A 26,623-nucleotide genomic window follows, 5' to 3' on the forward strand; every position below is an offset into this window, starting at 1 on the left:
ATGCAGGTCTTTTTCAGACTTGTCTGGGGGTTTCTCGTTTAGCTGGTCCTTGACCTGAAACGTTAACGCTGCTTCTCTCTTCGCAGATGCCGCTATTTCTGCTCAGTATTGCCAGCAATTTCTGTTTTTATTTCAGATTTCCAACATCGGCAATATTTTCCTTTTATATCAGCTGCAGTGCAACATATTGCCGCTGGATGTCGCCGCTGCACCAGGCTGCGGTTTTCAGGTTGTTTTCGCCTGGAGCCAGTAGGTGGCGGTCACGGCCCATCTATCCCGGTCACTTGTTGTCTCCGCCTGGAGCCGGCAGGTGGAGGTCGCGGCCCATGGGTCCCAGCCCCCTTGTCGTCTCCGCCTGGAGCCGGCAGGTGGCGGTCGCGACCCATGGGTCCCGGCCCCCTTGTCGTCTCCGCCTGGAGCCGGCAGGCGGCGGTCGCGGCCCACGTGCGCGGTCCAGGAGCAGAAGCAGCTGAAACCGGTTTAGATCGAGCGAAGGGGTCCCGGAGCCGGAGTTTAGATCCGGAGCCGCGGGGAAAAGGAGCGGATTCCCGGCCTCTCAAAGTCGGGGGAGAGGGAAAGTCAAAGATGAAGTGTTGTGAAGGAGAATCACCTCACCGACCCGGAATCTGGGATTAGGAACTGAGAGGATTTGGAGACTCAACCAGGATCGATTATTGATCCCAATTCAGGATCAGGGAAACTGGATCAACCAGATCCCAGGGACAGAGGCCAGGCCACCCTTCAGGATCTCAGCTCCGGATCCCAAACCCAGGAACTGATCCCAAGACTGGATCCCAAGGTCAGGCACTGAATCCAGTCTGGGAGACTCGGAATTGATCCCAGGATCAGGGGGAGAGGAGGGGTTGATCCCAGGATCAGGGGGAGAGGAGGGGTTGATCCCAGGATCAGGGGGTGGGGGTGGGGGTTGATCTCAGGATCAGGGGGTGGGGGTGGGGGTTGATCTCAGGATCAGGGGGTGAGGGTGGGGGTTGATCCCAGGATCAGGGGGTGGGGGTGGGGGTTGATCTCAGGATCAGGGGGTGGGGGTGGGGGTTGATCCCAGGATCAGGGGGTGGGGGTGGGGGTTGATCCCAGGATCAGGGGGTGGGGGGTTGATCCCATGATCAGGGGGTTGGGTTGATCCCAGGATCAGGGGGTGGGGGTGGGGGTTGATCCCAGGATCTGGGGGTAGGGGTTGATCCCAGGATCAGGGGGTGGGGGTTGATCCTAGGATCAGGGGGTGGGGGTGGGGGTTGATCCCAGGATCAGGGGGTGGGGGTGGGGGTTGATCCCAGCCCAGGACACCAGGTAAAACTGAGCTCAGCCCCTCGTGGCCCCATCACTCCAGCTTTTATGACTTAAAATGTTTCATTTTAACAGAAAATGGACCAATTTTCTTCTGTTCAGTTCCCTCCCAACAGGAGGGAAATCATGTTTTATTTTTTAAGGGATGTCCCTTTTTCTATCCTCATTCCAATATTGGATTATATTTTAATTAAGTTTCTCTGACCCTCATGTGACAGTCTATCAGGGATCATCTACTCCCCCCCCACTCTGACAAGTTTGCGGAGACTCCTGGAGGTTGACAGTCTGGACCTTCGGGGAGGAGGGCAGGGAGGGTGTCATTTCTCCCTGCTTAAAATCGAAGGATTTTGTAATTTTACTTTTTTCATTTTTGGTTTGTTTCAATGAATCAAGTGTTGAGGTCGTTAATCCAGGATCGTACTCTGAAGAAGAAAGAGAAGATGGAAGTATTCCTGGTAAGTGAATGCCTTTGGTTTAACTGGGGGTGGGGGTGGGGGTGGGGGGAGGGTGTTGGTGATTTTGGGGGTTAGGAACGTTGGACCATTTGGCCCTTCGAGTCCACTCCGCCATTCAGTTAGATCATGGCTGATCTTGTTGGGGGTCTCAACTCCTTTTTCCTGTCTGACCCCCATAACCCTCAACTCCCTAGTCAGTCAAAAATCTGTCTAACTCAGCCTAAAATAAATTTGAGATTTTCAATTTGCCCCAGCCCAAGCCCCAGCCTCAAGAGTTTTTCGCGGGGGGTGGGGGAGAATGACTTTCCCTTTGTGTCGAGAAATGCTTCCTGAGGTCACCCCTGAATGGCCTGGCTGTAATTTCAACGTTGTGTAGCCCACCCCTAACCACATTCCCTTGTTCTGGATTCACCCACCAGAAGAAATTGTTTCTCTCTATTGACCCTGTCAAAACCTTAAATCATCATCAACACCTCAGTTCGGACCCCTTAATCTTCTATACTCAAGGAAACACAAGTCTATGCAATCTGGCTTCATGATTTAACCCCTTTAGCCCAGGATTTGGGGATGGTGGGGGAGGGAGGTTGATATCCAGCTTGTACCGTGGATTCCCTGCACCGATACCCGCTCCTGGAAGGTGGGGTTGCTGCCTGGCCCGAGGGGGCAAAATGCGTTTCGGAATAAAAACAGGTGCGGCATTCATCCCCCTTTCCAGCACACGCTGAGCACCCACAGCAAGGTTTCCCCAGCTTTGAACCCCAGTCTCAGATACACCGGCTGATGTCAGCCAGCGGGACAGTGGAGTCAGACTCTGCACCCCCCATGTCCCCAGCTTCCTCCTCCATCCTGCTCTCTGGGATTAGGAAGGGGATTCCCAGCAAGGGTGAACTGACAGACCAGCTGAACTCCCTGGATTAGTTGGGCAAGGAGTAGGTGAGTCAGATGACTGGGCTGGACCCACATTCCAGTTGCTGCTCACAAACCCCTCACCTCAGCTAGATGCTCCCCATGGGCAAATAGACCAAGTTCACATGCGGAGAGTGGTCATTGGATCACGTACCAGAGTGGGTTGGGGGAGTGTGTCCTCCATTGATCTGAAGGGCTGCTGGGGATAGGGAGGGTTGGGGGGGTGGGGGGGGGGGGGGGGGGGGAACGTTTTGCCTTGATGGTGCTGGGTCTTCTCTGCCTCTCTGAGGGGCTAGGATTCACCCCGTGGGCAGGTCAGATATGGGTTTGTGTTCAACCCGACTGCTTGGCGTGATCTTGCTGCGCTTTTCTGAGCCTGGTCCATTTCAGATTGTGTTGCACACAAGGACAAGAGCAACTGGAGAGTGAGGATGGGGGATGGGGTCTGTTTCAACTGCAAAACAGCAAATGAAAGGAGCATAAAAGTATCACTGTGGGTGAGGTGAGTGAAATACTCACAGCCTCAAACTGCTCAAAACTATACAGTTATCAGCTACGTATAGAGAGAGAGAGAGACTGACAGAGAGAGAGAGAGACTGACAGAGAGAGAGAGAGACTGACAGGGGGAGGGAGAAAATGAGATACGGGGAGAGAGAGAGAGAGGGAGATAGAGTGAGAGAGAGAGACGGACGGTGTGTCTCTGTCTCTCTGTCTCTCTCTGTCTCTCTCTCTGTCTCTCTCTCTCTGTCTCTCTTTCTCTCTCTCTCTGTCTCTGTCTCTCTCTCTCTGTCTCTCTCTCTCTCCCTCTCTCTCTCCCTCTCTCTCTCCCTCTCTCTCTCCCTCTCTCTCTCTCTCCGTCTCTCTCTCTGTCTCTGTCTCTCTCTCTCTGTCTCCCTCTCTCTGTCTCCCTCTCTCTGTCTCTCTCTTTCTCTCTCTCTCTGTCTCTCTCTCTCTCTGTCTCTCTCTTTCTCTCTGTCTCTGTCTCTCTCTCTCTGTCTCTGTCTCTCTCTCTTTCCGCCTCACATAAACACAGATGCCAGACGTGCCCCTGCCACTCCCTCTGTTCCTTGCTGTGTGATTGGCTCCCTTTTCCTGGCTCCCTCTGTGTTCAGGAAACACTGAGCTGGGTTTCCTGTTTCTGGGCCAGGCATGTAGCTGACGGATTAAATAGGACAGCGTGAAGATTCTGACCAAGTACATGAAACCATCTATAACTGGGAGAATATCTGCTGCTTGCCAGTTCTGCCGTCGATACCTGTAATGGTTACGGGCCTGAACTAGCAGCCAGAGTCCATAAATTCAGTTCGTCAACCTTTTGTGAAACTGAGTTAAATGGATTTGTAATTTTGTGAGATGTCAGATTATCAGAAGAAACTTAACCACTTCACTAACTCCATCAGAGTAAAGAGATTGACACCCTTTCTGGTCCGACCTATATTTACAGAGTCAGACGTGACAGACTCAGCCCCCTCTTGGGGTAACAACGGGCGTATGCAGTAAATGCCAGCCTTGCCAATGATGCCCACACCCCAGTACGAGTCCCAGTGTAGTGCATTCTGTTTGCTTGAGTTTCGATGACTGATTTCACCTAAATGCCCAGGGCGATGTTGAATTTAACAGACATGGAAACTCGCAGAGTCAGGGTTTATGGGTCAGAGGTTGGGGTGAAGAGCTAAGCTCTTCCCTGGACACAAATGGTTGTCGGGTGAAAACAGGGATGAGCTCAGTCGTAATGGCTCCAATAGGTGAATAGCTGGTGCCTGACTATTCACGCAAGAAACAGCCACCTGGCTGAAGAATAATTGTTCCCCATGGGATTTCAGACAACTGAGGGTGGAGTGGGGTGGGCGGGGGTGAGTCTCAGTGGGTTTGATGTTAGCCAATCTGAGTCATCTCCGAAAGCTGCTGTCCACGTCCTGAATTGCCCCCTGTAGTGCATTGCATGTTGGGAAGAAGGGTCCGCGAGCTGCTGCCCTTTGACCCTGGCCAGGAACCCTGATGCTGTAACTCTGGGTTAGTTATTGCTGCAGTCAGGCTTCCAAAATTAAGACAGCTTCCCACTGTGTCAACTTCCAATGCAGACGGCAGCTGCTGTTCCACTGCTTTCTGGAATTCCTGCTCTACCTCATTCCAGTTCTATGTGTGTCATGGATTATTGAACTGTGGAAGGCCTCACAGAATACCCATAGCAATCCTGAACGCCCGTGCGCATGCATTTTTCCATTAGGGATGCTAAGACAACATTTAAAGGTTGAATGAGCCTGTCCCTGTTGATTTGCCCCCCCGTTATCAGCCTTGGATCCATCACAGCTCCCTCAGAGCAAATCAGCTGACAGACTGCATATTGAGCTACTTTTTTATTCTTTCGCAGGATGTGGGCACCCTGACTAGACCAGCAATTAATCCCTATCCCTAATTGCCCTTGAGAAGGTGGTGGTGAGCTGTCTTCTTGAACCACTGCAGTCCGAGTGATGTAGGTAGATCCACAGTGCTGTTAGGAGGGAGTTTCAGGATTTTGACCTAGTGACAGTGAAGGAAGGGTGGTGATGTTCACATGCATCTGCTGCCCTTGTCCATCTAGGTGGTAGAGTTGGTGGGTTTGGAAGGTGCTGTTGAAGGAGCCTTGGTGAGTCCCTGCGGAGGAGGTACTGGGGAAGGTACAAGAAGGATTTACTATCATGGTATACCTGAGAGGTTATACCTATCAGGATAGGATGAACAGGCTGGGGCTTTCTTCTTTAGAAAAGAGAAGGCCGAGGTGTGGCCTGACAGAGGTCTTTAGGATCATGAAAAGGTTCGAAAGGTTAAACACAGAGAATATGTTTCTACTTGTAGGAGAGACTAGAACAAGGGGCCATAAATATAAGGTAATCACTGACAAATTAATAGGCAATTCAGGAAAAATGTGTTTATCCAGAGAGTGGTTAGAATGTGTACCAGAAGGAGTGCATAGGAACAGGAGGAGGCCATTTAGCTCCTTGAGACTGATTCACCATTCAACAAACTCATGGCTGATCTGTGACCTTACTCCACGTATGCCAGCTATTTTCCCCATATCCCTTAACACCTTACGGTAACAAAGATCTGTCAGTTTTAACAATTGATCTTGAATCAGTTGCTGTTTATGGAACCACCCTTTGTGTGTAGAAGTGTTTCCGAAGCTCACTCTGAAAGGTCTGACTCTAATTTTTAGACTCTGCCCCCTAGGTCCTAGACTCCCCAGCCAGTTTTCTCTCTCTAACCTATCTGTTCCCCATAATATCTTGGAAAGTTTGATCAAATCACCCCATAAACATTGAAATTCCAGGGAATACAACCCTGGTTTGTGTAATTCTTAAAGTTCAGGTATCGTTCTGGTAAATCCACACTGTACTCCCTCCAAGGGCAATATATCCTTTCTATGGTGTGGTGCCCAGAACTGCTCATAGTTACTCCAGGTGTGGCCTAACCAGGGCTTCTACCCTCTTGTATTCTAGTCCTCCTGACTGATTATGTTCAATTTGACATTTTTAATGATCTTTATACATGGACCTCCAAATTTCTTTAGACTTTCCACTGTGAGTAGATTTTCACTATTTACGAAGTCCCCTGTTGTATTTTCCTGGGTTCAGAGTGAATGACCTCACATTTGCCTACATCGAAATCCATATGAAACAGCTTTGCCCATTCACTCGATCTTCGTTATTTAATATTTCCATCTGCACTACTTACGATGCTGCCTATCATGGTGTCATCAGCAAACTTGAATGTGTGACCTTTTATCCTGACAGCTCAGTTGTTGATAGATATGTTGACCAGACGAAAGCCCCAAGACACATCCCTGTGGCTACCACAAATCACATCCTGCCAGTTAGCTTGTCAATAATCTCTACTCTGTGTCCCGCCACTCAGTCTCCTAGCCCGGTCAATAATTTGCCCTCGATTCCATGGACTTCAACTTTAGCTTACTATAGTGGGAAGATGGTGGCATAGTGGTAATGTCACTGGACTCATAATCCAGAGGTCCAGGCTAGTTCTCTGTGGGGGGACATGGGTTCAAATCCCACCATGGCAGCAACTTAAATTTAACTAATAGATCTGGGATTGAAAGCCAGTCTCAGTAATGGGGCCATAACATCCATCATCGATTGTTGTAAAAATCCATCTGGTTTACTAATGTCCTTCAGGAAAGGAAGTCTGTCTTCCTTGCCTTATCTGGCCTACGTGTAACTCCAGACCCACAGCAATGTGGTTGACTTAACTGCCCTCTGAGATGGCCTAGCAAACCAAAATGGACAATTAAGGATGGGCAACAAATGCTGACCTTGTCAATGAAGCCCCCATCCTATGAAAGAATGAAGAAATGAAGTTTTGAGGGACTTGATAAAGTGCCTTCTGCTATTCCACATAGATGACATCCAGAGACATTCCCCTGGCCAGTACTTTCATCACCTCTTCAAAAACTTCAAACAGGTTGGTTAAGCGTGACTTAGGCTTTACAAATCCATGCTGGCTCTCTCTGATCAGCTGAGTATTTTCAAGATGTACAGTTACTCCACCCTCAATTGTAGACTCTCCCAACAGCACATGTTAGAATAACTGGTCTATAATTTTCTGTCATCTCTCTCACACCTTTCTTAATAATGGAGTGATGTGTGTAATTTTCCAATCTAAAGGAATAGTCCCTGAAGAGAGAGAACTTGGAAGATTATGGTTAGGTGATTTGCAATGTTCTCATTTACTGCCTTTTAAAACCCTGGCATGGAAACCATCTGATGTTGGGGGTTTGTCACTCTTTAGTGCTTATTTTCTTCATTGTTGTTACGTTGCTTATGTTAATTTTTGTGAGTCCCTGTCCCTTATTCAATATTAGTTTCCTTGGGATGGCCGTCATGATATCCTGTTGCTCTTCTGCAAATACTATCGCACGTATTTATTTAACATGTCTTCCGTTTCTTTATTTTCATTTACAGTACCACTGTTACCAGTTTTCAAGGCATCCACACTGTTCCTAACCATCTTTATGTAATTGTAAAGGTTTTTATGTTAATTTTGATAATCCTTGGAAGTTTCCTTTCATTCTCCCTTTTTGTAGTTCTTACTATCTGTTTTGTCACCCTTTATCCATTCCTATTTTTAATTCATGGGATGTGGGCATCGCTGGCTAGACCAGCTTTTATTGCCCATCCCTAATTGCCCTTGTTCAGAGGGCATTTAAGAGTCAACCACATTGCCGTGGGTCTGGAGTCACATGTAGGCCAGGCAAGGTAATGTCAGCAGATTTCCTTCCCTAAAGGACCTTAGTGAACCAGGTGGGTTTTTACAACAATCGACAATGGTTTCACGGTCATCATTAGATTTTTAATTCCAGATTTTTATTTTAATTCAAATTCCACTATCTGCCGTGGTGGGATTTGAACCCCGAGAGCATTCGAACTCCCCAGAGCATTACCGTGGGTCCCTGGATTACGAGTCCAGCGACAATACCACTATGCCATTGCCTCCCTATTCGCCAGACCCTATGTTATTTTTGCATTTTTATATGTTTTTTCTTTTAGTTTTCAGTTATCCCTTCAGTTGTTCATGGTTGTTTTCCTTGCCAAGTAAAACTCTTGCCCCTTAAGGGGTGTAAACTGGTTCTGTATCACATTAAAGGGAGTTCTGGTGGTGCAGTGGGTAGTGTTCCTGTCTTTGAGCTAGAAGCTCCAGATTCGAGTTCTACCCCAGGAATTGATGGCCAGGGAAAGTGTGTTCATAGTGCGACCAAATGGGTTGAGTATTAACCTGTAAATCCTTCCAACGCACACCAGTGGCAGGCGGTAACAGCAGGAGCGACTTCGGGTCATGTGTACTTGATGTGGACTGGCGCCCCTCAAGCTGTAGCCTCTGGCATTTCTTCCTCTGCCAAGTCGATCCATGTTTAATGTTTTCCTCTCTCTGCTTCCCCCCCCCTCCCAGTGTCACCCTGTGCTGAAAGCTTTCATGTGTGGCTCTCTGAGTGGGACCTGCTCAACGCTGCTCTTCCAGCCCCTCGACCTGGTGAAGACTCGCCTCCAGACTGTGCAGGGTTCTGTGAATGGGTACGTGTTCACAGGGGTGGGGCAGTCCCTGGGACTCTGGGACTGGGGGTTCCTAGGGACCGTTAGAATGGGTACTCTCAGAGAGTGTGTGGTTCCGGGTACTGGGGGAGTAAGTGGTCTCGGGGTCACAGGTCAGTAACAAAGCCTATGGGTAGGAGCAATGTCAGTTGAATTCACTCCCTGTCCAACACTGTTCTGAGAGCAATGAGTTTACTGTGCAGTGTTTCTGCAGTGTTGTCCTGCTGAAACAGTCTGTCTAGCTCATTGCTTGCACCCCTCACATAGCTGACACCCCCACCACTCCTCCTCCCACCTTCAGACTTGAAGCCCTGGGGCTTGAGGCTGTCCGCTGGTCCACAGCTGGAGAGACAGATTTTGTTTTCCATGTCCCTGGGGGAGTAGTCCTGCAAACCCTGCTGGAAAATGTCAGTTTGTGAACACTGGAACTTGACTGTGATGCCCTATGCAGTCGAATAGCCTTGAATGGTGTGTGGGTGTCTCTGGCTCTGTAAGCCCACCACATGGGCATCTCCAAGGGTGAGGAGACAGTTAGGAATAGAAGGGACAGAGAGTATTATACCATCCAGACCATCTCCTAACCCAGTATTGGAGATGCACAACAGAATGGTGGGGGGGTAAACGTCACATATCACTCCAACCCTTCTCTTCGATAGCCCTCTTGCCCAACAGGCTTATATGTTATCTGGGGGGAAAGGGACAATGTGATGAAGTGCAATATGCTTTTGAAATCTGAAATGCATTTAAGAATCTGCACATATCGCCTTTCACACTCCCAATATCACAAAATGGTTCTCACTGCCAGATTATTTTTGACATGTAGTCACTCTTTTGAAGTGGATGCTAGCAGCCAATTTGCACGCAGCAAGATTCCACAAATAGCAATGCGATGTTGACCAGATAATCTCTTTTGATGATGTCGATTGAAGTGTAAATGTTTGGCCAGGACACCAGGGAGATCTCCCTGGCTTCTGGACAAGTGCCATGGGGTCTTAGGCATCCACCTGAGAGGGAAGACGGAGCCTCGGTTTAACATCTCATCCGAAAGATGACATCAGTGACACTGCAGCACTCCCCTAATCTGGATTATGGACTCAAGTCTCTGGAGTGGGACTTAAACCCATAAGAGTGTCACCCAAAAGCCACAACAAATGCTCGTTGCAGAACACAGCAGGTTAACCTTTTGTAGTCCAGGAGATTTTATTTGGGGATTTTTATGTCTTTTAGATCTGGGCGAGTTGGAATGATTGCCATCTTGCTGAATGTTATTCGCACCGAGCGAATAATTGGACTTTGGAAAGGAGTCTCTCCGGTACGTGAGTGATGGATTCAGCATCTGTGTGCGTTTACCCTGTGTTCTACCTCTTTATGGAAAATGCAGTTTAAGTGTAGTATCTGCTGCTCAGGCAGCTGTGGGAATGCCTCATTCAACCTGAGTGTCCCTGACTAAGGTGATAGGGCCTTGGGGTGGGGTGAGATCTAACCTCAGTCTTATCTCTGTCCTGACAGTTCCTCTGGAGTGTCCACATGAGCACAGAATCAAGTTTGATGATGGGGTTCTTCATATTTGAATAGCCAGTTTGGGTGTGTAGAGTGAGGTGCCACGAGAACTATTCAGCAGAAAAGAAGGTTGGGGGGTGGAGATAAACTGGGGGTGCAGAGGGAAATGGAGCAAAGGCAGGTAATGGACTTAAGATATGGTTTGACCATGGCAAAACAGGCTCAAGGGGCTGAATGGCCTCCTTCTGCTCCTGTGAAATCAAACGAATTTCTCATAAGAGAGCCCGGGATGTTCCATGGGTTGGAGTTGAAACAGAGAAACTGAATCGGCAAAGGAAGCCATTCGGCCCATTGATCCTGTCCTGGTGCTAGCTGCCGAAGTGCTGCCCTATTCCCCTGTCCTGTCCTTTCTCTATCCCTAGAGGTGTACCACAGTTGTGTTTCTCCCCTTACCCCACTTTACCCAGCCTATATGTTTTATCCCCCTGACCCAAGGCCACTGGGACCAGCCAATGTCCCTTGGCTGGAACCAGCACAGACCGGGGATCGAACCTGGAATCTTCTGTGTCTGTGTGATGTAGGTGTAAACTGGTCAGTGGCAGCAGCAGCTTTACCCATTGCCCATCAGCGGGCGTGACCTGCCATGTACCCATTTCCCACCTGCACTCCGGGAGGGGACCAAAGCTGCCTTTTCCTACAATGTTTAGCATGTTTTACAAACTGTGTTGTGATTGTATATATTGACCCACAAGTTATGAGCCTCACATCCAATTCCTCCTTTTATCTCTATCTCCCTCGGTCCAGTCGTTTGTCCGATGCATTCCCGGAGTTGGGATTTACTTCAGCATGCTCTACTCCATGAAGCAGCATTTCTTCAGGTGAGAAGAAGAGACCTCAGGATGTTTCATCACGCTGATCTTTTAGCTCCAAACCTGGGTTCAAAATCCACTCCAGGATGTTGCCTGTCTGTCTCTCTGCTCAATGTGAAATTGTGGGCTGTAGTTTCTGAGCTCCAGAGTGTTGTATCTGGGGGTACCCCAAAGATGAGCTGGGGAACTACCGCCCCCCTGAAAATTCCCAGGTAAGGTTTGCACAGCAATTGCCTGGGAAGTGCAGACTTCCCATGGGCAATTGTCCTGCATTGGGAACCACCCGAAAATGTGATTTAGATCACAAACTTTGAGTGGTTCTGACTGTGACACATCAATAGTTACCCAGAAAAAGTTAGAAGGATTAAAACCACTTCTAACTGGTGGATAACTATTGTACAGACCCATACTGACCCTCCATGGGGCTCCTCCCACATCCTCGAACGCCCATTGGACTCCCCCACCCCCAACTACCCCTCCCACTGGGACTCCACACCCCTTAGGATTCCGGGAATGCCTCCCCCCTCCATGGGATTCCCCCTACAATCAGGACTCCCGCCCCTGCAGCCCAACTCCTGACTTTCGCTCCCCCCCCACCCCGCCCTGAGATCCAACCTGACACCCCCCCCCCCCCCCCCCCCCCCTCCCCCCAAGGCCATGTCCAGCCAAGCCCGACTCCCCCAAGGCTCGACCTGACCTGACCACCCCTCACCCTGCCACCCAAATCTGAGGCCCAACCTGACACTCACTTGAGACCTGACTCCCCCATCCCCAAATCCTACCCACTTACCGTATACCTGGCCTGTGAAGACATTTAAACTTGGCCGAACCTTAAATGTTCCTGGTTTATGGCAGCTAGTTCCATTTAAAAAAGGTGGGCGTGACCTCCTTGTATCCGACTGAGCTGCCCTCGACGCTAGGCCCTGGGGACATGCTGCACTGCAGGGATCGCACCCGGCCTGAGTTGGAAGGTCAGGCAAGACAAGATCAAAAAAAATTTCAGGTAAGAAAGGAGGAGCGGAACGGCAGTCCAACTCTGATTGCCTCACCAGTTCAGGCCCTGTATCTTGGCAGTTTCCTAACTAGCACGGATTGAACGTTCGATTCAGCACCAAACCATGGGGAGGGGAGCAATCATTGGAGCCACAGGATGGTGCTTATTGCAGGATGGGCTCTTTTTTGGGTGCTGGGGCAATGTAGAGGGTAGTTTGGTGCATCTACCCCATGATGTACCTGCCTTGAGAGTATTTGTAAGGGATAGCATTGAGCGAGGTTTACTCTGTATCTAACCCTCTGCTTTCTCAGCCCTGGGAGTGTTTGATGGCCAGTGTAGAGGGAGCTTTACTCTGTATCTTACCCCACGCTTTAACTACCCTAGGAGTGTTTGATGGGGACAGTGAGAGGGAGCTTTACTTTATATCTAACACATGCTATATGTGCTCTGAGCATATATGCTCTGTTTAGAGCATTTATAAAAGAGGGAGCTCTATAAGAATAGGGAGGGCATCTCCAGACTCATTGAGGGAGTGGGTCTCCACGTCTTTAGTTTCTTCAGAAGGACAGTTGGAAAGTGGAAAATTTGAAGCTCCCACAAAGTCTAGGGTGACACCAGGACAGTTCTGATGAATCTTTGAAGGTCCAGCTCCTGCTTTTGATTGGTTTGTTTTTAAGACGTCATGTATACAGCTGGTGTAACTGGGAGTGAAGCCTTGAACATAAAGAGGTGTACTCCAAAGGAATGTCGAGGGAGGGATGTGGCTCCCTGTGGGGTGGAGGGGGTGGGGGTGGTATATATGATGCTGGAGCTCTGCCCTGTGCCTGAAACCACCTCCCTCCCCTCCCCTGAAGCATCAATCAGGTTGCACAGTCCGTTCAGAATAAACATCAAGAGTAACCCATCGCAGGGACAGTCAGTTGGCTGTGGTGGGAAGGGGGTGGAGAGCATTCTGGATCATATCAGGGTGGAAGCCTTTACTTTCCCCACACCCCTGAGGTTCCATGTCTCCAAAATCTGAGCCCCCCCCACCCCCAGCCATCCGGCCCACGAGAGGCTGACCCTCCGCCCAGTGATGATTTCTTAAAAACTGTTTTTCCTCTCCAGTGAGAGAAGCCCAACGGCGCTGGAGTCGGTGGGTTTGGGCGCCAGCGCTCGCACAGTGGCGGGCATCTGCATGCTGCCCGTGACCGTGGTGAAGACTCGATACGAGGTGAGTTTTGACGCCACGTCCTGACTGTAGGGTTTTTAAAAGCTGTTTGGTGGATGTGTAGCAGGCACATTGGGTGTAGCAGGTGGTTGGGGGGGGTGCGGTATTTAACATGCAGGCCCTTTCCTTGGACAGATTGGTGCTGTAAATATTATACCCCCCTCACACTGCACATCGACATGGCTTGAAACTGAAAGCAGAATAATTAAGTGGTAGGAACAGGACTTTTTAAAGAAGGCTGTGGAAGGCCAGGCTGAAGGGAGGGAACCAACTACTCTTGTGGCTGGCTGTCTCCAATGTGAAATGAGAATGTGTGGCCCCCAGTTCCAGTGGGCCTGGCCTGCAAAGCACTAAACTGCCTCTGAGTGGACACTGCAGCTCATTGTAGGAAATGGAAAGGCTGTTCCGAATTTCTGGGATAGGACCGGAGTTCATTCTTTTTATACACCAATACCTGGCTTGTTTAATTCTGCTTTCAGCCTCTACACCTTCACCTCTAGATCCCTCTTCCAAATGGTTTATAATCTCACCACCCTCACTGCCCCCTCACCACCTTCCCTTTCTAAAGTCCCCTGAAAACCCAGCTCTTTGGCTATGCCTTCAGTCTCTCACACACCCTCTCCCCAAGACATTCTCCTTCTTGCTAATGTGGCTTTGAGCTGTGTTCTGATTAATAAGTTACAAATGAGCTTGTGCCCCAGTCAGGAGATTGCAAGCAGGACTTCCGCTTGTGATGTGTTTGCTGGGGCTGGCCCAATGCTAACAGTACGAGGGAGCCAGAGAAAGGCACAGACAGGACCCCACCCTCCAACAACCTTCACTCCGCTCAACCCCTTCTCTAAGCATCCAGCAATGTCCCAAAGTCAAACAGGCTGCAACTGGGACTGCCAGGGACATCAAGATCCAGGTCTGCCCAGGTTCCCTTGTGGCATGAACTAGGATTGCGCATTCAGGCAGGCGTTAAAGATCACTGGTACTGTTTGAAAAAGAGCAGCATGTGTCCTCATTTGTCCCTGAGCAATGTTTCCCCTTTGGCCAAAATCAACTTGACGGGTTGTTCATTGTGCAACAAAATGGCTGCCGCCTTTGCTGGACTTTGAACACCTGAACGATGAGATTCCTGGAGATGTTGGAAAGAACGACCTTACATCTGTAATAGAGCCTTTAATATCCTCTGGATCTCCCAAAGCGCTTCACAGCCAATGGATTTGCAGCCTGATGAGCTGTGAGGCATTTGGTGGGCAAATGTGGCAACCAGGCAGTGCAGAGCAAAATCACTCAAATAGCAATACTGTGATAACCAGATAATTTGTTACTACATGTTGGTTGAGGGATGAATGCTGACCTGGAAACTCCCCTGCATGAAATCATCACTTCTTTAACTAGATGTGTCTGTGGACAGGGAGATGGGAAATCAGGACATGGGAAGAGAAAATGAATGTGCATGTGTCTATGTCTGCAGAGCGGCAAGTATCGGTATGAAAGTGTGTTTGGTGCTTTGAGAAATATCTACAAGACAGAGGGCACGCGAGCACTGTTCAGCGGACTGACGGCTACACTCCTGCGTGATGCCCCCTTCTCTGGGGTTTACCTTATGTTTTACACACAGACCAAGAAAGCAATGCCTGAAGGTGGGTGTGGTCTTGATACTGCCTTAAAGAAAGTACCTTATGGGGGGTGGGGTCGTGTTTGGCACAGATAGTCCTTACAGCGCACCTATTTTTAAAAAATTCTTTCACGGGATATGAGCGCCACTGGTTAGGCCAGCATTTATTGCCCATCTCTACTCGCCCTGTACAACATGTGATATTCTAGCACTGTGGCAAAGGCAAGGATCCACTTCTCTCCATTGTACCTTAAAAATTCCCCCAATCTCATAATAAATTCCAATGTAATTACACCATTCCATCAGGGAGGTGCTGCAGAACCAACATCGGTTAACAGGTGTAACTACACTGACAGGTTTTACTTGAGCAGTTTCTGTTATAACTGTGGACACAGGAATTTCTCACAGAAGTATAAACATAAGGAACAGAATTTCTGACTTTAAAATAGGTCAGCACTCCTTGCCTGCTGTCAAACCTTGGTGTTGTGTCCAAGGAAGACCAACCAAGAATGATTTCCAATTTTCTCCTTGCATCTCCCAGAGAATCTACCAAGTACTTGGGAGAGCGGGGAACCATCACTGGGTTTGACCACATTCACGATCTTGCCCTTTATGGAGTCCTGGCACTGAATGTCAGTGGGATGTTCCACTATGAAGAGTGCACAGCCTGATAGCACAAATTGCTGGGTAGAACAGGACGTTGTTAAGGTGGAGGAGGTGGTGCTTAGCCTGCTTGGCGCTCCGGAGCAGCTTTGTGGCTGTACCTACACCATATGGACTGCAGTGGCTCAAGAAACAAGCTCACCGCCACCTTCACAAGGGCAATTAGGGATGGGCAATAAAATGTTGGTTTGCCAGCAACATCCACATCCCATGAATGAATAAAAAAAAAGTCATGCTGTGTGAAGAATTCACACTACTGATACCTCCCCTCTAACAACCCAATCTAGCTGATCGTTCAGGCTGAAGTTTATCTATTACAAACCCTAAGCTGCCCACTGTCAGATGACATACTATTTTTTTCACATGCAAGAATGCAACACTTGGATTTCACTGTTTGAAAGGGCAGTAGAATGAATGGTAGATCCAGTATTAACTTGCAAAAGGGAATTGCTTAAATACTTAAAAAGAGAAAAATTACAAAGCTATGGGACAGAGCAGAGAGGAGCTTGTTTGATCTTGACAGCTCTTCAAATGGCCTCCATTTGTGTTGTAATATTCTATGACCTGCTCCAAATAGGCACTTTTTTTGTGATTGCAACTACATTGTGACAGTTGACAAGAGTGAAATGCAATGGGTAATGTCTACATAGTATTTAATGGGAAAACCGTGACCACAAGTCAAGTTTGTGAATAGTAGTGTGGATTCTACACAAAATGGTTCATGGAGAGATAGACAAGTGTGTTAATTGACTGGAGGTGATTGAGATCTCAAAAGGAGATGTCTGGATTGCTTTGTATGGCCAAAGCTGATTTTTGCTTCTATCTTTCAGAACGGATTGACACACCGGTTGTCCCTCTGATCAACTTCAGCTGTGGCATCTTCGCAGGCATTTTGGCATCTTTGGCTACACAGCCAGCTGATGTCATAAAAACGCATATGCAGCTCTCTCCCCAGAAGTACCGACATGTCAGACACACCATCATCTTCATCTTCGAGGTACAGCCATTTGGCGCCATTCATTTTCCGCTGTGTTTTCCGACTGATCCCTTATCTTCAACCAATCCTTCCTCTTCAAATGTAGATTAAAATCTTGTTGTTATCTAATACCATCCACAGCCCCTTCTGCTCTCTCTATTCTGGCTTCTACTATAAACTTGGTCCTGTACTGGCCCCGGGTAAAGTCTCCCAACACCTCTTGTAGAGATGTTCCTGTCCTTACCTAGCCCTCATCCCTTTGACCACTTGCCTTTAACCTCTGACCTGTGACAATCCCATTTCCTCCGTTAGCTCCCTTCTATATTCCTGTGGTCCTGCTCCTACCTATCCCCAGTAACCACCCATACTTACAGTTCATTGCTAGAGTACCTCTGGGCTTCAACCTTAGCCCCTCGGTTCTTCCTTATTTACATGTTATCCCTCAGCAATAACATCTACAAGTCTGGAGCTGGCTTCCTGTGTTCCTGGTATTCCAGATTTCATGACTGATGTCTACTTTCCAATTGCCTGTCTGACAAGAGCATGAGAAATAGAAGCTGGAGGAAGCCATTTGGCCCCTCAAACCTACTCTGCCATTCAATGGCTGATGATCCTAACCCCGATTCCTTTGAGTGTCCAAAAATCTGTCAATCTCAGACTTGAATATGCTCAATTTCAAAGATTCACAACCCATATGTTTCAGTAAGATTGCCTGTCTTCTAAATTTCAGAGAATACAGACCCATTCCATTTCAATCTAATCTAATTTAATAAATGAAATCACAAACCAATTTAAATCTTCTTCACTAATAAAAGTGGAACTGCTCTTCTTGATTCCTGTCAAAACCAAAATGCCTTTGGTCCCGCCTCAGTCAGTCTTGCCAGTCACCCACCTGTACAAAATCTGAAGATACGCAACCTCTGTGTACTGCTCCATAGGAAAATTGGAGCAGAATTGGGCCTGCTACTCCATTGAAACAGATCATGGCCGATCATCTACCTCTACGCCATTTTCCCCACTGTCCTCATATCTCTTGATGTCATTAGTATCTAGAAATCTTAGTGATTTCTGTCTTGAACATGCTCAATGATTGAGCTTCCACCACTCTGAGTGAAGAAATTCCTCCTCACCTTAGTCTTAAATGGCCTACCCCTTATTCTGGGACTGTGTTCCTGATTCTAGACTTACAGCCAGGGGAAACATCCTATCTACATCCATCCTGTCATGCCCTGTAAGAATGTTGTAAGTTTCAGTGAGATCACCTCTCATTCTTCGAAACCTGAAAGAATACAAGCCCAGTTTCTTCAGTCTCTCCTCAAAAGACAACCCTGCCATCTCCAGGTGAAACTCCCGTTGCACTCCCTCTACGGCAAGTGTATCCTTCCTTAGATAAAGAGATCAAAACTGCACACAGTGCTCCAGGTGCTATTTTACCAAGACTCTATACAATTGCTGCAAAATATCTTTACTTCTGTACTCAAATCCCCTTGTGATGAAGGCCAACATACCATTTGCCTTCCTTATTGCTTGCTGTACCTGCATGCTAACTTCTAGTGACTTATGAACAAGGATGCCCAGGTCCCTTTGGACACCAACACTTCCTAACTTCTCACCTTTTAAGAAATACACTACCTTTCTGTTTTTTTCTGCCAAAGTTGATAACTTCACACTCATTCACATTATATTCTATCTATCATGTTCTTGCCCATTTACTTCGCCTGTCCAAATCCCCATGATTTTCCTTTCAGAAATCCATGTTGACTCAGCCCAATCAAATCATTATTTTCTAAGTGTCCAGTTATCACATCCTTTATAATAGACTCTAACATTTTCCCTACTACTGATGTCAAACTCCCTCCCTCCCTTTTTAAATAGTGAGGTTATATTTGCCACTTTCTAGTCTGCAGGAATCTTTCCATAATCTATCATATTTGGAAAGATAACCACCAATGCATCTACGATCCATATAGCCACCTCCTTCAACACTCTGGGATGTAGCTCATCTGGTTCTGGCAATTTATCAACCTTCAATCCAATTAATTTTTTGTGTACTACCACTTTATTAATGCTAATTTCTTTCAGTTCCTCATTTTCACAAGCCCCTTAGTTCCCTAGTAATTCTGGTAGATTTTTTGTATCTTCCTCCGTGAGACAGACACAAAGTAATTATTGAGTTTCTCCATTATAAGTTCTTCTGTCTCCACCTATAATGGACCCACATTTGTCCTTGCTAATCTTTTCCTTTTCACAAACCTAAAGAAGCTTTTACAATTAGTGTTTCTCGCTAGTTTGGATTCATATTCTCTTTTCCCTTTCTTTATCAGTTTCTTGGTTCTCCTTTGCTGAATTCTAAAATGTTCCCAATCCTCGGGCTTACCACTTAATTTGGCAACTTTATAAGTCACTTCCTTTGATCTAATGAAATCTTTAACTTATTTTGTTAGCCATGGTTCATTTACCTTTCCTATTGGGTTTTGTGTCTTAGAGATAACTACATTTGATGTAGACAATGTAACGCTTCTTTAAATACTATCCATTGCCTGTCTGCCATCAAATCTTTTAATGTATTTTCCCAATCCACCATTGCCAACTCCATTTCATTCTGTACTCCTACAGCACACTCGCTTTCCCTATTTAGCACATTGCCAGCCTGCTTGGCCCATCCCCACCTCCACTGAAGCTCTACCTGTCTCCCCAACATCTTGAGGTTTGACTTTTCCAATGTTCTCATCTCCACCCTCCCAACTCCTTTCTCGTGTGACCATTCTTCCCATTCACACCAAGCTCTGCTGGCCCTCTGTAACCCTGCAGACCCACTTCAAAATTCTCACGTCCCTTTCCAAACTCTCTCTGGTCAGCACCTTGTTAGTGATCTTCAGCCAGAGGCCTCCGTGCATATCAATTTCTGCTTATTCTCCCTCAACCCCACCCCCAAACCTCCAATAAGTACTTTGCTTCGCTTCCTCCCTCCATCCCTCAAAACAGTCTCTCAGCCCTCTGTATTTCCAAATGATCTCCTCCTCTCTGTCCACCTAATCCTGAGAGATGTCTGAACTGGAGCGAAAGGAGGTGTAATGGGAGTTAACTGTAGGAGGAGACAAAGTACAAGAGCAGTGGACGTAACTCAGATAAATGTACAGGTACCATTGCATTAAATGAGATCTCAGTCACTGGTAGGTGGGTGGGAATAAAGGTGAAGGGAGCTGGGGAAAATGATGATGTCTCATTTCATCAGAAGAGGAAACCATTTTGGAGCCTTCCAATGGTCAGCGCTGGTATTGCTAGTGAACTAAGAGCTGGTTATCTGCCAACAACATTTATATAGCGCCTTTAACGTAGTAAACTGACTGAAGCCACTCCATAGAAGTGTTATCAAACAGAAGACCAACATCGAACCACATATGGAGATTTTAGGGCAAGCGGCCAAAAGCTTGGTGAAAGATGTTCGCGTTAAGAAGGGGAGAGAGGAGAGTTTAGGGAGGGAATTCCAGAGCTTAGGGCCCAGGCAGTTCAAAGCACAGCCATCATTGGTGGGATGAAGGAAGGGAGGGGAATAGGGGGAACGGATGGACAAGAGGGCAGAGTTAAAAGAATGCAGGAATCTCAGAGGGTTGTAGGAATGGATGAGCCTGCAGAGATAAGAGAGAGGAAAGGCCATGGAGGGATTTTTAGCAGGGGAATGAGAATTTTAAAATGAAAGCCTTTGAGGAACAGGAACCAATGCAGGTCAGCAAGCATACAGCTGATGAGCTTATGGAGGGTGCAAGGTGGGAAGACAGCCATGAGAGTATTGGAATAGTCCTCCACCATGGCGAAGGGGAAGAATTAAACTGAGCACTTTCTCAATGGACTCTTGACATGATTCATTAGCAGCATAACAATGTTCCTCTCCCTTTCTTTCCTCAGAACCACGGCATGGTGGGCTTTTTCCGGGGTGCTGTTCCTCGGTCATTGCGTCGGTCACTAATGGCAGCCATGGCCTGGACAGTTTATGAACAGATGATGACCAAGTTGGGCCTCAAGTCATGAAAACCTGGGCAGTTGAACGAAGGACTGTTGGGTAATGGAGGGGAAAGTGAAGTTTTTGCTTGTCAAGACTTCAGTGGGCCTGGAGTCTTTGAAAGTGAATTATGGTACTTTTTATTTTGGTTTAAAGAATTTGCTTCGTAGCGGAGTGGAGTTTACACTGTTTGAATCTGTGCCAGAGAATTCCTGGTAAATGTACGCACATGTATACAGATGCCAAGTGTTTTGTAACCTGTTGATCTCTATTTGCTGTTTCCCGAAGTTATGTAACAGGCAGAGGCCAGCTGTTTGTACCTCTGGACCCAGACCTGACCTTTTCCTGATTGGTTATCACTTTTCAGAGCTTCTGGCCCCGAACCAAGTGGAATCTGAGCAGTGAGGCAGAGGTTATTAAAATAATCCAACTGTAGCCACTCAACAGGAGCTGAGCACAACTCCTGGTCATGTTGTATCGAGGGGACTAAGTCTGGTTAACTAACAGACTGGGGAAAGATTACTGTCAGCCCCCTTGGCATGAGGTACAAGAACCCAGAGCTGCCCTTGTCTGTAAACAGTTGTGACCCTCACAACCTCAGTCACATTTAACACCTGCTAGTAATTTCTGAAAGGAGTGTGGGTGAGTGCATCACCCTTTGCCATGTTGTACAGGCAAGGAAGTCCGTTGTCTAAGCTGGGTCAGCAGTAGGGGTCTGCAATTGGTCTCAGCATGTCTGAGTTGTGTGGAGGGGAAGTCACCCCCAACTCCATCCAGGCATATGGGTGACAGCAGAGGGCAGGAGAAGCTGCAATGCCTTCTGAGGTTGAATAGCCAGTCAGTACTCAACAATGAAAGAATGGCCTCTTAGGTGTCCAATAACACAAGGACGAGGCAGTGTCTTCAATGACAAATCAGGAAGACCAGTCTGCCCATTGGGTGAATTAATCCTTTGTACATTGGACTGGAGACATCAGAGCTTCAGTCAGCCTCCCACTGTACCAACCACAGTCTGAGGACACTCACCGATTTATTTCATGAAATTGTGGAAACCAACCTCGTGTGACCCATTTCATTTCCCAGGAAGCTGTTAAGAGTAACTGCTGTGCTCGTGGAGACCGCATGTATTTGTCATTGTGGCAGCCAATCTGATCCTTAGCCCTTTGCCCCTCCACTCCACTTTGCCCCTGCACATCTCATGGCAGCCTCGTGTTCAGCTTTCTGCATTTCCAATTGGCCTGAGCCCAATTAGCTGAAGCACAAGCGCAGGTTGAATACTTGTGGCTCTGCACCATACTAACTCACAGTTCTCCGACCACCAACCCTCGGCCCCTCCCACCCCCAGCCTTCACCACTTTCATCCTGCAGCTTGGTCTTCAGTGAAGAACCTGCTCATTAAAACCATACATCCCACTCTTTGCCCACACATCCTCATCCTTTTACAGCTGCAAGCAGAAGCTGATTGAGCCACCATGGGGCAGGGCCCCAAATGGGCCTTTTGCCTGGAGATTGGGAAGGGAGAGAGAACTGTTTAGAATCGATCTGCTTAGTTAGATTGGGACAAGAGCTGGAGAACACCCAGTGAGCAGAGTTTGCAGGTAGCAAAGAGGCAGGAGAAGAGGAGACAGTTTCATTGGAAATTGGATCATATACTTTTCAATAATGAGGCAGAATTCATCTCAATATCACACAGTTGCTGAATTGTGAGAGGGTATTTTTTATCTCCATAATGTCCAGCTGAAATCCGTCTAAATTACCTTTGTATCTGGCCAATAGCTGTGTGCAGCTTAGAGGGAACACTGCTGCCCAGGAAAGGGTTAAAATTAGTTACAATTTTTCAGAGAGGAAGGATGGAACTGTAATTATTTCTTTGCGTGTGAGTCACACTGTGCAGTTACTGAACTTTGGAGTATTCTGAAATCCATTGGTTTAATTGTGTAAGACTTCCTGTTTGACACAGACTGGAAATTTCTGCTGACTCAGGACCTGGAATCTGTTTTACTCAGGCATGATGTCATGAGTGGATTTGGTGCTGGCACTGTAGCATCTCTGATGTCTAAGCTGGTATCAAGAGCAGTCTGGTTGAGACAAAACAGCCCATTAAAGCTGAGATCTCCCAGCCAAGAGCCACATTATCCCCAGCCAGTCCTTCCACAGAAGCATGAACATCGCATTCCACCCCTCACCCAATTGTATTTCTTGCCCTCTGTGTGAAGCTATGAGCCTGAATGTTTGGAAAATGTTGACTTGGTGCTGATGTGTCACGGGTGGGTAAATCCTAAACTGCAAATTGTGGAAGCTGGAAGTTAATGGGAAAATTGGATTTCATTTTTTTTTACATGGATGTGAAGCTCAGGGGTACCTCTTGAAGAGAACTATTTGAACGATCTAATCTTGACGGTGGCAATAGTGCAGACCCATAGGTTTTGATGCTATTGGATCCTTCACATATGGTGCCTGTGAAATGTTCCATCATCCCCTCCCTTGAGATTGTGTTACACTGGGATCGGAATGTTTGGTTTATTCTGAGGTAGTTTTGAATCTTCAGTTCTTGTTTTGAAATTATTGAAATTAACCCCCCCCACCTTCCCCAAAAACCCATTTTTCCCACACACACATTGTGTAGATGCTGTGGGGCCAGTTTGACTGGGGTTAACGTGTGAGGTCCCCCCCCTCCCATGTCCGTGAAGTTGCAGCAGAGATCATTGCCGTAACACACTCGCACGATTCCTCATACAGACGCTCCCAAACACACTTCTCGCTCTGTGATTTTTTTATGATTAATTCTAGTGTTTGATGCTAATGTTTGAATAATACAATAACAGTAATTGTTGGTTTACAAATATTGAATGCAAATTAAAAGTGCAATAAGTGTCTCTGGGCCAATATAGAGAGCTGTATGAATTGTTTAATGCGAATGGTTGAAAGTTAAGAGACACCCTGCCATTCTTATACTGTTGGGTTTTGGAAAGACAACTTGCTTTTTGTAAAGCTCCTGATGGTTGTACTCATCTCCTGCCTATTTAGATCGAGACCAAGCCTCAGGACCCATGCTGCCTTGCCTCAAAAACTCCATTGGTGAAACTCAGCTACATCAGTCACAAGTGCAGCAGGGCATTGAGTGTCCTGGGAGCAGGGAGGAAAATGTAACAATGTCTGTCCATTGCCCCTGTCACACCCTATGATGACAGTGGAATGGTGTTGGCAGTGCCAAACCACCTCTGTTTAAAGTTGGTCTGTAGTCTGGTGAACAGTCTGTGCTGGACTGGGTGGGAGAGGAGAGATCAGAATTGCTGGAGGCAGTTTTGTGCAATGCCCAGCCTTTGCCTTACTGGATAAAAAAATGCTTTCAAGAAATGTCAGCGTTGCCTGTTAGGATCCCTCTATCCCTGCAGTGAATCAGACTCATTTACAACTGACTGCAATCAGAAGATCCACTTTGTAAAAAATTAATTCCAAACATTCTGGCAGAAAGCAGCAACAGTTTAAAATCATGATCTTTTGTTCCTTGATTTTGCTCCATCTCCCTCTGGGCAAGGTGTTCCAAGGTTCATTCCTTCAGCTGGGCCAATGAAGGGGAAGAATAAGGGCCAATGAAGGGGAAGAATAAGGGCCAGAGTTCTGTACTTATCATCAATCAGATAAACTGTTGCTGGAAAGTGTAGCTCTGTGTGTGCCTTCTAAACATCAGATTGGAACCTCTTTGTGCTGACTCAAGGGTTCCAGCTGACTCTTGAAGAATGGTCTGTTGGATATGAAATTTGAGGGCTTTTAGGGAGCTGTTAAGCTGGAGTCTCAGTAAGAGACTGTCAGTAGAGGAAGCGAGTGAAAATTGAGCCAATCCGGTGGCAGTTTATATGCCCCAGTTTGATCAGGCTAACTAGCCCCTTTCAAAAGAAAGAAGTTGGACTGAGCGAGGTGGAACATGAGCTTGATTTGTTTTTAATCCTTTGTTCTCCTGTTGAAAGCCTGAGGGACTAGGCACTGATGTCCTTCAGACTTTGCCAAAGCTGCCCTTTTACCAGCTGGTACAAGGTGGCATGAAGTGACCTCCTCATTATTTTCTTCCCTTCCTCTATGGAAAAGTGTCCCCTGTGGTGGCACGGCATCACAGAGGGAGATGGAGCAAAATCAAGGAACAAAAGATCATGATTTTAAACTGTTGCTGCTTTCTGCCAGAATGTTTGGAATTAATTTTTACAAAGCGGGTCTTCTGATTGCAGTCAGTTGTAAATGAGTCTGATTCAGTACAGGGATAAAGGGATCCTAACAAGCCACGCTGAGATTTCTTGAAAGCATTTTTTTTAGTATGGCTTATGCCCAACTCCCCCACCCCAAACCCTGGGATCGTCCCTGCTCTCTGACAACTCTTCAAAAATCTGGATACATCACACGTCCCGTGTCATTCTGATGGGAGCTCTACTGATTTCCAGAGAAAAAAACATCTGTATTGGATAAGCTGAGTGATCATAAGCTGAATAATATGCACTTTTAAATAATTCTAACAGTGTAAAAATGGAGCATTACATTGATACTGATTGACATTAAATATGAAATGGTGCTGTACAATGCTCACATTCATGTTATTGACACAACTAAAAACTTGTAACTAAAATTTATTTAACAGGGATCAATAAAGATTGATTTGTTTTAAATGTAGATTTTTACGTTTGGTTTTGAAGTGGAACATCTGAGGTCATTATTCAATTTATTTTTAGCACTCAAAATTCATGGAATGGAACACTTTCCGCTAGTTATGTTTAATTCATTCTCAGGAAGTGGGCATGGCTGACAAGGCTGATATTTATTGCCCATCGTGAGTTGCCCTGAAGAAGATAGTGGTGGGCCACCTTCTTGAGCCACTGAAAGCAGTGCTGGGTCACTTATGAGGGCAGTTAAGAGTCAAATACATTGGTCTGGGACTGGAGTCATGTATAGGCTAGACTGGGTAAGGATGTCAGAAGGGTAGGCCTGTTTGTTACTCAGAACTTGTGCCTCACTGAAGTGCCAGTACTGAGGGAGTGCTGGACTGTTGCAAGGTGCTGTCTTTCGGATAATACTTCAAACTGAACCCCTGCTTGCTCCCTCAGGTGCACCGAAAGGAGCTCTATTATTTCAAAGAAGAGCAAGTTTTCTAGCCAATATTTATCCCTCAATCAATGTCACTAAAATAATTATCTAGTCATTATCACATTACTTTTTCTAGGAGCTTGCTGTGTGCAATTGGGTTGAGGGGCTTCCAACTTCACAAAAACAACTACATCTCAAAAATACTTCATTAGTTGTAAAACGCTTTTGTATTATCCTGAGGTGATGAATGGAGCTATGGAAATGAAGTCTTTTCTGATCTAGAAGCAAGACATTTCATTGTACTGGTATATTTTTATGTAATTGCTACATGTCAGCAATAAGCCAAACTAAAACAGAATTACCTGGAAAAACTCAGCAGGTCTGGCAGCATCGGCAGAGAAGAAAAGAGTTGATGTTTCGAGTCCTCATGACCCTTCGACAGAACTTGAGTTCGAGTCCAAGAAAGAGTTGAAATATAAGCTGGTTTAAGGTGTGTTGGGGGGGAGAGAGAGAGAAGTGGAGGGGGTTGGTGTGGTTGTAGGGACTAACAAGCAGTGATAGAAGCAGATCATCAAAAGATGTCACAAACAACAGAACAAAAGAACACATAGGTGTTAAAGTTGGTGATATTATCTAAACGAATTGTGCTAATTAAGAATGGATGGTAGGGCACTCAAGGTATAGCTCTAGTGGGGGTGGGGAGAGCATAAAAGATTTAAAAATAACGGAAATAGGTGGGAAAAGCCAAACTTTTGAAAATAGAACTTTTAAAGCTTTCCCTCTGAATTTACGAGAAGACAATAAACTCATGCTTTAACAATGTGCAGTACAGATTCGCAACTGGTCAGCAAATTTGTGATTCAGTCTGAACTGTGATCAGTTCTAAAACAAAAACAGAATTACCTGGAAAAACTCAGCAGGTCTGGCAGCATCGGCGGAGAAGAAAAGAGTTGACGTTTCGAGTCCTCATGACCCTTCGACAGAACTTGAGT

General features: G+C 46.7%; 1 protein-coding gene across 2 annotated transcripts; it reads left to right on the plus strand.

Moving 5' to 3' along the window:
- Nucleotides 1-470: 470 nt before the first annotated feature.
- slc25a38b (solute carrier family 25 member 38b) lies at nt 471-23,960 on the plus strand. Of its 2 annotated transcripts, XM_041177822.1 has the most exons (9): nt 471-799; nt 1,699-1,760; nt 8,604-8,725; nt 9,971-10,055; nt 11,048-11,121; nt 13,214-13,319; nt 14,779-14,947; nt 16,416-16,582; nt 20,468-23,960. In XM_041177822.1, the coding sequence occupies exons 2-9, from the start codon at nt 1,746-1,748 to the stop codon at nt 20,588-20,590; spliced, it is 861 nt and encodes a 286-aa protein (XP_041033756.1). In that variant the 5' UTR covers nt 471-799; nt 1,699-1,745; the 3' UTR covers nt 20,591-23,960. The 2 variants fall into 2 exon arrangements, with proteins under 2 accessions (XP_041033756.1, XP_041033758.1); XM_041177824.1 differs by lacking the exon at nt 8,604-8,725.
- Nucleotides 23,961-26,623: the final 2,663 nt, after the last annotated feature.

Source organism: Carcharodon carcharias, chromosome 31 (genome assembly GCF_017639515.1).
Source record: "Carcharodon carcharias isolate sCarCar2 chromosome 31, sCarCar2.pri, whole genome shotgun sequence".
Taxonomy (NCBI): domain Eukaryota; kingdom Metazoa; phylum Chordata; class Chondrichthyes; order Lamniformes; family Lamnidae; genus Carcharodon; species Carcharodon carcharias.